Genomic DNA, 10,243 nt, shown 5'->3' with positions numbered 1-10,243 from the left:
GTCCATTTTTTCATCATCCTGACCCTCCGGTCGGTGACTTTCTTTGCAAGGTAGCTACTGGTGGGAGCTTGAGTTGGGTGGGAACAGCGGCTTCCGTCTTCACTTTGGTGCTAAGGGCTTCCGGTTCGTAAATTTCATTACTTTTATCAGTCATAGCCGTTTTTGGAAGTCTTCGGCCTCCAAACGTTGATAAACTTTTAGCCTCTTGTTTTTGCCGCTTTTGGGGTGTTTTTGTTCTTAGCACTCTCATTCAAACTCTAAATCAAAACTTTGTTTCTCTCTTCTAACCTGTCTGCCATTTTTCCTATTAATCCATTCGATTTCAACTTTCTTCACTGTATGAGATAAATTGACTTGTCCTCAGCCAATGAGTATGCTGAATTGTTTGCATGCATAAAGATAAAAATTTGACTTAGGGGGGGAGGGAGGTTGGGGATGACATGAGATGTCATTCCGGTAATTTTTCGATATTTCTAGTGCGCTGACAAATCTATAATGAAAGGTACATTGTCAATCAACGATTACAGATGGTTTTTATTTCAATGGCACTTTGCACCTCAACTGTTTATGACCTTTTTTCATCACATTCTGTTGAAATATATATTTCAAGAAATAAAATAAAGTAACGTAATAACGTAAGAACCTCATGAAGGCAAAGAGAATGGACTCTGTATTATATAAATATCAACTTTGATGGTTCCTAGGGCATATTTGGAGATTAAATTTACCCCCCCCCCCTCCCCACACACACACACACACACACCCAATCTAAAACGTAAAATACCAACATATCTGTAAGCTCAACTTTTTTGCGAAATAGGAGCCGAATTTTTGAAAGATCGCCAGGCGTGCTTTTCCCTTCCTTAATTGTCAGGTTCATTTTTAACAGCGGTTCAAATTTACCTCCCATCGTTTCAAACTCATAACCACACATTGCCAAATCCAATTAGGCAGTTAAAAAAAGTAAATCTGAAATGGAAACACAACATTATTTTCTCATAAAGTTAAAACTGTGTCCGGTTATTGATGAAGACATGCAGAGCTTATCATTGCTGGTTGACACTTCTGCGGCAAATTTGTCGGTGAAGCAAGAAGGCAAGCTTATTTCTGATACGATCTTGAATTGTATCTAGACACTCGATCGAATACTCCAACTCACTACCGCACGGCAACATCACTTGGCTAGATTAAGACAATGAGTCACGTACAAGCATATCATGGATGCTTAGTTGGCCATCGGGGTTACCACAGAGGCCAACAAGCTTTTAGTCTTATGAAGATTTGATGAGTTATTCTTACATTAACCCGCTCCTCTGGAACCAGTTCCTCCCTACATCTTTAATCACCTTCACTTGGTTATTTACTTTCCATTTATTGTTATTATTTTTTGTAAGTGACGACGCGAAAGTGATATCACGCTTAGGGTCAAATATATTATGCCAACATCATGATGAAACTTCTTAAAATTCCATTGATATTACAGTTTAAAAAGAGATACATTTTGAAGCCTGAGTACTGCCAACACTGAATCTGCTCTTCTTGCTTTCGCTTTAAGAATTTGACCCACTATAACGTTGTGTTATAAACCTCCAAAAACCTCTTATTTTTGGCGAGTTTTACCTGTCGGTGATAGGATTGGGGGTAGAGGGGAGGTTGAGGGGCTCTTAAAAGAAGTTATTTTGAACTACTAAATTGAGCATGATAAAAAAAATTGAGCATAATTTCAAGCATGATGCCATGTTTTCAGGGGTGATTCTCAAAGGCATAATGATCAAATTTCCAAGCATAACTATCAGACCTCTTACAAGTCCACAACTGCGAGCCATTTGTAAGGTTCGTAAAGCGTGAAAACCAAAAAGTTGGAGCAAGCAACCGTAGGTGACTAATAAATTGATGAACGCTTTAATTTAAACCATAAATTCAATAGATAAATTGACTAGAAGTTAAGTTTCTTTCACTGCTGACAAACTATAGGTCTCGATCTCCTTGCCTTTATTTAAACTTAATTTTCTGTACACAAAACAGCGACTAAATTAGTTTTTCACTGACCAAAAGCCGGATGCGCAAACCAAATAATGACAAAAAATCCAACTTCTATTTTCAATTATTTAGAAGCTACGAACATGTCTGAGAGGCGAAGCAGCTATCAAATACAAGCTTGTCATCTCAAGTAAACAGAATCAGTAAAACGTAAGAGCCGCCACAGCATTACTGCATGAAAATTAATTACCTTCCTCCAACACAAAGGAAAATGCCAAACGACTTAATTCTTCTTTTCGAGAATCGTGATCAATGACGGAAAAAGTAGGATGCAATCTATTTACTTTCCCTCTAATTGCCTTTAAAAACTGACACGAAATAACATGAAACCCACGCATTTTCCTCTGCACGAAGACAAATTTTACTTGTCTTGTCCATCGCTTTTGGTCTGACTGACGTAAGTCATGACAAGTATGAGACTGGGTATCAGTGTTGTCACGTTTATTTGGTTCCAGGTGTTTTTAGGGAATTGTGCGACGAAGTGTCTTTTAAATAACCTTGGACTTAGTTTTTTCCATTAACAGCTAATTTAAGTTTTAAGATGTTATTTACGTTATTCCAATGGAAGGAATATCATCGATGGTTAAATGAAATTGCTTTTAATTCCAGTTTTCTCTCTCTACAACACAAAAAGTATTGTACGTGATGTTTACAGAATCCATTTGTCGAAGTGTGGAAATGAGCAGTAGGTGGTGTAATGCGTGAAACGGTGTTTCCTTTTTTTTTCCTTCATACACAAAAACAACCAAATCACAAAAGGTACGAAAACACTCCATTTAACAGAATGGTATCGCAACCACAGCGATATGAAATCGAGAGAGTCCTCTTGAAATAATGCCATTTTGCTTCCTATAGTGGATCAGATTATAATACATGTGTGACTAAACCAGTCGTCAATACTTGTCTTCATATGGCCCTTTCCAGCACTAAAATGAAATTCGAGATTAAAAATACACAGACGAGGTTTTCTTTCCCTCTTGAGACATTCTTCAAGATATTAAAAATCTTTATCCTTTTAGTACTTAAACTATAAAATGACGAAAAGTCTTGAATTACCTTAGCATTAACCCATAAATCTCTTTTCCTGAAAAGTCTACGTGCGCGTGAAACTCGACCGCTGATTTTGCTTTTAAACCCTCAATTACTGCGTCCTAAAGTTCTGTTGAATCGTTGACTTAAACATTTTGTGAAGATTTAGTTCTACTTCTCGCTAGCTATTGAAGTCGCGTCAACACTTCCCTAAATATAATTTATTTTTAGACAGAATATAATATGTATTTTGAACAGATAATCGCGATAAAAGAACTAAGTAATTTCTTGCCGACAGACCTCGACCTAAAACTGAAGAACCTTACTCTGGTTAATATATCACTTCGTCATTTCGAGAAATTTCCCGAAACGAAATTTTATCTCGTGGATTAATTTTGTCTAGGTTTTTTTCCATATGGCGCTAAAATATGTCGGTTTGACAATTTGAGGTTCGTGAATTAAAATACAAATTATTACTTTTATTTGTTTCACCAATATCCCTGTGGGATTTTATGGAGACTAAGTATTTAATGTATTTGCTACAGCAGTTCCGAAAGAAGAAAATTGAAATAGCCTTGAAAACAGTTGCATGGACGGGCTAAAAATATGGTGTCGTCTATTTGCATTTTATCATGTTCGGTTTTTTCGATGGGCAAAATTTGCCGGCGCCATATGCTTCATAGTCGTGCGAAATATTCCACAAAATCCGATTACTCGTTTGCGCAATTGTTAGCCTTCAGGCCATGAGAGTGAATTTTTTTTAAGGATTTCAAACTTGCCTTAAAAATATCTTTTAGCATTTTGCGGGTTCGTATCTTTTAAGTGCACCTGTAGTTTTCTTCTTATATGCAATTACGTGGTCCTATATGGTACCCCGCTGTCTGCAGGGTTTTCTAAATTAACCAGAATTCTAAATACAATTTCAGTTTATCGCAAAGTTCAACCAGCCGTGGGCGAACATTAACATACGATATTTTTGTACAAATAGCATACACCTAGAAAAAAATTTTTGCATTTATCCGTATCATAATACGTTTTCACCTTTAATAATGTATTTTGCCACGCTCCGTTTGAAAAGGAACACATTATTCAACAATTATGAAGATTTAGTCCATTTCACCTACCGGGATACTTGAAACGTGCGCACAAGAAAGACGGGAAGTCTTGAAAACAAACAAAACCAAAATATCTGCTCATTTAAATATATAGCCCACTCAGTGAAGAATTTCCGGTGACAAGTATGTAGATTTAGATATAATGCAAGCGGTTACCGCGACAGGAAAAAAATTTCGACACGCCGCTGTTGTCGTGAGGTGAGTTCGAAATTTTGGAGTTTTGCGTGGGGTAGGCAGGCATTAAGTAGAAGTTTCTCCATTTTGGCAGAGTAACTCGATCGGAAATAGCCATCAAGGGCCACAGCACGTATGCTGCGCGTGTCGTGACATACAAAGTCTACCTATTAGGATACTTTACCCCCACAGCCTTCTCTCATTTGAGCTTCAGTTAGCGAACGAGTCACGACGATAATGTGTGAAAGCAGTTGATATACGCGTGGAAAAATTCCTTTCAGGTAAAAAAACATAGTTTCCAATTTACAGACTTAATTACTCTTCAGATCAGGAGCGTTTGAACAATATTTTTCAGTTTGTACACTAGGTATCCATGTTGCCGGTAGCCGGCTTAGCATGAAAAAATCTGCTTTTGTTTCACTATGGTCGTTATCACACTTTTTTCTTGAGGGTAAACGACCTGTAGCTAGATAAATTAAACAAGAAAAGACGCCGTTCATTTGCGAACAGATCACCTGATGAATAGTAAACATGAAAGGCGCAACGCACGTTTTGGAGCTTTTGCTTTTTTTTAAATCACGTTTCAGATAACTCAACGACTTATACCGTTTAGGACCACGAGCAAATATTTCAAAGAACATAACTTACAAAAAATTCAGTATTTTGTCATCTTGCAGCGTTCAGAAAAAGCCAATCGGCAGGTCAGTTACAACTTTAATTAAGCGTTGATGTCTCAATTCCAAGCTGCCGATGTACTGAAACATTTGTGATGGTTACATAGAAGTTTACTGAGTTAATGCAACCTATCGTTCGTTTCAAGAAGTTTGAAGTCTTTTAAACGTATTCCTTTTAGGTTCCATTGATGATATAAACCTCGATCGACTTCCGCACTTTTTAGACTCAAAACATATAAGAAAAACATCAACACAATATGCAAAGTTTGCGGTTGTTATGAAATGCAAATACACTCCGCTATTGTTCACCGAATGCCATATTTACGGCATTGCCGATACAATTGTGTCTATATTGTCTTCACCGCCAACTTTGACTAAACAAGTTATAATTTCCAATTACATTTGCCCTTTTGTTTATACTTCTGCTTTGCATTGTTAGCACTCCAATGACTTTTTTCCAACTGATGCTGAGCTACACAAGAAAACATAGTGCAGAGAAATCGTTTGCGCATTTCATTTCGTCCTCTAAATCAATGAGATATTTTCACACATTTGTCATTTTGAGGAAGCTACCTCGACAATTACTGAGGTATATTGCAATTTCTTTGCGTGATCTGACACCTTATCCGGTAATCCATGAATGAATTGACTCATTGATTGACTCATTGACGAAACGATAACACTCCAATGGACCCTGAAGAAAATAGTCAGAACTAAACTCTATTTAGTACCTATGTAATCTTTTCTAAAGATAAGCTAAACAATTCGCTAGATCGAACACAGTGATCTTGGCTAGAAATATGATGAGCCAGGTAAGTATGTGGTCAGATAAGCTCAAAAGTACATTTGTCGTGAAGAGTTTTGTTTTTTAAGTTTATTTTCGTTGTCACGACATTCAATGTTTACTTTGGCTGCGGTATCACTTTGAGTTATGTCCAATCACGCGATTTAAGGATCACTGAGAAATAAGCAGATTCGACCCTTCCTCAGGTGATGCCATCGAAAGAGGTCTATAAAATTGCTAACCTTTGCTTAGAAGATTAAGAAAAGCCACGATTAATGCATTTATCTCTAGACAAACCCCAGGAGCGTTTTTTTTTTAAACTGTCAAATTTGGTCCGATGCCATGCATCTCTTTGAACCGAAACTGATGTCTTCTCACGGCCCGTTTCGGTCAGAGGCCTATAACCAATATAACGGAGCATGGTATGGGCATGGGCATATACAGACAAAGAACACAGAGGTGGGCTTTGAAATTCCTTTAACGTGAAACGCATTTCAACTGTCTGGAATTAAGACAAACTACACAACATTTACGAGTTAAGCACCGTATCTACTTGCTGGTTTATCAAACCAAAACTTCTGCTAGACTCATGCGACAGAAGTATGTAGCTGCGCAATGAATTTAGGGCGACTATTATTACTGAGTTACATAATATTTTCTCTTGATATTTTGGAAAATTCTCAACCAAACGCCGGAGAGCAGAAAGGAAGATAAACGGAAGTTATTTCTTAGGATATTTTGACTTTCATGTTTCTCGAGAAGGGAAAATGAATTATCTTTAGTTAGCTTTTTCTTTCATTGTCATAAGTTTTCCCGACTTTTCATGCAGTGAACTACAAAAGATTGAAAGACACAAAGCAAACAGTTTTGTTTAAGAATACAATTGGTGTCAATTATTGACGTTGTGTCGCTGAAAAAACCCCTAAAAATAGGACTTGTTGATCAAATGTGTGTAATCAAATATTTTCTGGTAGGACCCGGTTTTTTAGTTTAATTACTTGTGATGCCGACACGTTAAATTGGGCAAAGAGTGATCTGAGGAAACTCAAATGCTACCGTGCGCGAGCTTGGAATTCAATATAAGCAATTCAATTAACGGGATAAAAATTTCAAGTTTTTTGACCTCGCTATATCCTGAGATCACTATCGGATGCACAGGTTCTTGCCTCTCAAAAGTGCATTATTCTTTATCAATATTGTTTCTTTTACTTCAATATCACATCTAATATTCTCTTTCTCTTACTCGAGGCCGTTAGAATACTCCGAATTGAATAAGACTACTACAAAACTTTTGCGTATTGCTCATGCGTGACTTACAGATATTTGTTTTTTAACCCACAGATATGGAAATTTTCTTTTGTGAGATCGATAAAGATAACGTCCTAAACGAAGAGCAACGCTCCAAACACGATACACTGGCAAAGAAAGTGTTAACATTTCGCCGACAGGAATATGTTGTAAAGGCCACAGCCGACTCTCCTTGTTTCCCAATCATGTCGAGGTCATACGTGGAGCAAGTCAGTAATGTGGCCTGGCCAAAAAACAGATTTTTTCGACAGCGTTCGCATTCATACCCAATGGTGAAGCGTCTAAACCCGTTACCATGCCTGATAGAGGAAGATGAAAACCTAGAGTTGGAAAAACCAGCGATTATTAACACAAGGGTTCCTGAGGTAAAGAAATTGAACTGGACAGACAACAAGTTATCAGATGAGTGGCTGAACAAGATCAACAGACTAACATCCACCATGAATCACTTGGAGATTTGCACACCAAAAAGCCCTCATCGTTCCGGAAAATTGCCTACGCTAAACTCTAGCAGTGATAGAAAAAGAGCAGGATTTGTTCCTTGTCGTCAAGACTCGTCTAAAATACGTGGAATTGCACCATCTGAACGCTTTGTAAAGGTTGTGAGGAAGGAAAGCTTGCCTCAACTTTCTGACGTACGCAAACCTGATTCAACGTACATTTCCTTGATCAGCGGATTAACACAGGAAACACAAAAGCAGACGCATGCGCAATTTGGTGGACACCACATAGATGGAGAGGGAACAAATCATGAACTAAAGAAGGCGAAAAACTGTAAAAATCTAAATTGCATTCAAATGAACATGTTTACTCAACGAAAGCTTTTCTGCTCTTCCCCCAACGCTCATCGTCAACTGTCGAGCAGTTGCGAGTACATTAAACAGATTGGCCGGTAGATAAGGATGCTAGCTAGTTCATAACTGATACATGGTGGTATACAGATAATGTTACCTGCCACTCGTGCACAAGGGAAGCGTGAAACAAGAGGACAATAACACGGGGAAAGGTGTGATGTAGATAATAATGTGTTCGTTAAACCAATGATCTCTTTAATTTTGCGCGAGCTCCTAACGATGAGCTGTTAAAAAAAAAAAAAAAAACTAGTCGTTCGTGACTGCAGCGCTATTAGACTGAGTTGAGTCAACCCAAAACCTTAGGAAATTGAAGGAGCCATTTTCAAGCAGTGAAAACTTTCTGCCCATAAGAAGTCATCCAGCATCTGCTAGTGATCAACCTCAAATCACAGAGGTGACTAAGTCAGGATTGATTTTGACATGCAACATTAATTTTCTCTGAATTATTTGTAAATTAATTAGAATTCAATAAATCAAAAGGAAAAAAAGTTTTAAAGGAAAATTTCGTTTTCTACATGTATTGAAAGAAAATTTATTTGAGTTAAATTATTTCTTTGAAAACAGCACATGAAAATGTTTTATTTGACTTGAAAAGAGAGGCTACGCAGATTTTGAAATAGCGATCTGTTGTGTCTGTCTATTAAAGTTGTAATTGTGAAATGTGTATCCCAGGTAAATTTAACTAGAAGCCAAAAGTTGATTATTTCTTGTATATTATATTAACTTCAAGTCTACGCGATGAAAATAAATATTATTTATTACGTATGATTTTGTCAGTTCCTTTATTCCTTACTAAATCGCAACCCCCGGTCCCCACCCCCCTCACTTCCCACACCATAGTTTGTACATCTAGTTTTCGGTTATTTCACCCTGATATATTCTTATATCCAAGGTGTTTCAGTCTACCTCAGCAATAAGTTATAAGGTTCCAGATACTGAAAATGACTCAAAGTTAGATTTGTTTCAGCCGGCTGACGCATACGATAGCAAGTAATAACTGATCAAGAGATTCTAACTGATCAAGAGATTCTAACTGACCAAGAGATTCTTAAGTGAATGATCTGAAAACTTGGGGCGACCACTTTATTAAAATCAATTGAAGGGCAGAACTAAAGTAATAATAATAATAACACCATGTCCAAATCCAGTCAATCACATTTCCTTTAGTAAAAGGTATCGATAGTTCGTGACAAGAGAAAATACGGGTTCCGTGAATTCCTCTTTTTCTTAATCGTGAATATGTCTCCAAAAAGACTTTAAGGATACAATAGACCTTCGCGGGTGTCCTCCGCAAAAAAAAATGAATGCGCCTTTTGAAACATAACCACCATAAACTATATATCAACAGAAAGATTATGGAATGCACTATTAGCGAGAAATTATTTCGTTTTCGCTTGATCTAATCGTAAACCGAATGGGGCGGGACAATTCGAAATGGACGATATTTTTTTTTTGAGCGAATCAATCGCATATCAAATCTGACCGTATTAAAAAAAACTTTTGCACAATTTCAATCCTGAGGAGTTGGTCTTCAAAACCGTACGGGGAATTTTCGAAATCTTACTCACTCTGGTTGCCTTGCAACTTATCTGTCAAAGTTAATGATCAAAATTCTACCAATACGCATTACGTCGGGGGCCATTGCGGGAGATCCATTTTGTTTACATGCTGCGGTATCGTATAAAAGAAATGTTTATTGAAGTTACTCTCATCATGTTTTACTTCAATAGAATACTAGCTGCTGAATATCAAGAAAGAAATACAACTGAACTTAAATATTACACATTCCTCAAAGTAAGTATAGAGCAAAATGTTAATAATAAATTGGAAAATTTTAATAATTTAATAAATTCGTCATACAAACCCAAGTTCATGCAGGTTTTGTTCAGTGCAGCCTCTCTGTCTACGTAGCTATTGAATGTACACAATATATGCAGGGTTTGCGGTACCATAATACACTTAAATCTTTTTGTTCCTCACAACCGCTTAAAATGGTTTGCTATTGTTGTTTAGTAACACTGATGTAAAGATTTGAGTCAAACCTTTCAGCAACTTTTTGGTTGTACTGTTAAGAGACTAGTTGAAATGAAAGGCAGTAATTTTGGTGGTAAGTTTTCTGACACTTAACCTCTTACAGAGGTCTTACATTTGATGTTGTATTCAGCCACTTACGTCAGATTATTTAAAAAAAACTCTGCTTACGTCGCCAGTTCAAAAACTCAGCGGGAGGTAAGACGTGAAATAAAGGGAATCAGCTTCTAAAAG

General features: G+C 37.1%; 1 protein-coding gene across 3 annotated transcripts; it reads left to right on the top strand.

Moving 5' to 3' along the window:
* Positions 1-4,253: 4,253 nt before the first annotated feature.
* On the top strand, positions 4,254-8,255 carry LOC131790627 (uncharacterized). 3 transcript variants are annotated; one of them, XM_059107876.2, is made up of 2 exons: positions 4,254-4,382; positions 7,158-8,255. In XM_059107876.2, exon 2 carries the CDS (start codon positions 7,160-7,162, stop codon positions 8,018-8,020), a length of 861 nt encoding a protein of 286 aa, XP_058963859.1. In that variant the 5' UTR covers positions 4,254-4,382; positions 7,158-7,159; the 3' UTR covers positions 8,021-8,255. The 3 variants fall into 3 exon arrangements, with proteins under 3 accessions (XP_058963859.1, XP_058963852.1, XP_058963844.1); XM_059107869.2 differs by lacking the exon at positions 4,254-4,382 and adding an exon at positions 4,389-4,639; XM_059107861.2 differs by lacking the exon at positions 4,254-4,382 and adding an exon at positions 6,148-6,275.
* Positions 8,256-10,243: the final 1,988 nt, after the last annotated feature.

This window comes from Pocillopora verrucosa, chromosome 8, assembly GCF_036669915.1.
Source record: "Pocillopora verrucosa isolate sample1 chromosome 8, ASM3666991v2, whole genome shotgun sequence".
NCBI lineage: Eukaryota > Metazoa > Cnidaria > Anthozoa > Scleractinia > Pocilloporidae > Pocillopora > Pocillopora verrucosa.
The sequence above is the reverse complement of the archived record's forward strand: the minus strand, read 5'-3'. Positions and strand labels throughout refer to the sequence as shown.

Excerpts from the sequence above, each read along its gene's own strand:
- LOC131790627 (XM_059107861.2), top strand. The coding sequence starts at position 6,236 with ATGGTATGGGCATGGGCATATACAGACAAAGAACACAGAG. Across the intron at positions 6,276-7,157 it reads TACAGACAAAGAACACAGAG|ATATGGAAATTTTCTTTTGT; the intron begins GTGGGCTTTGAA and ends TTTAACCCACAG.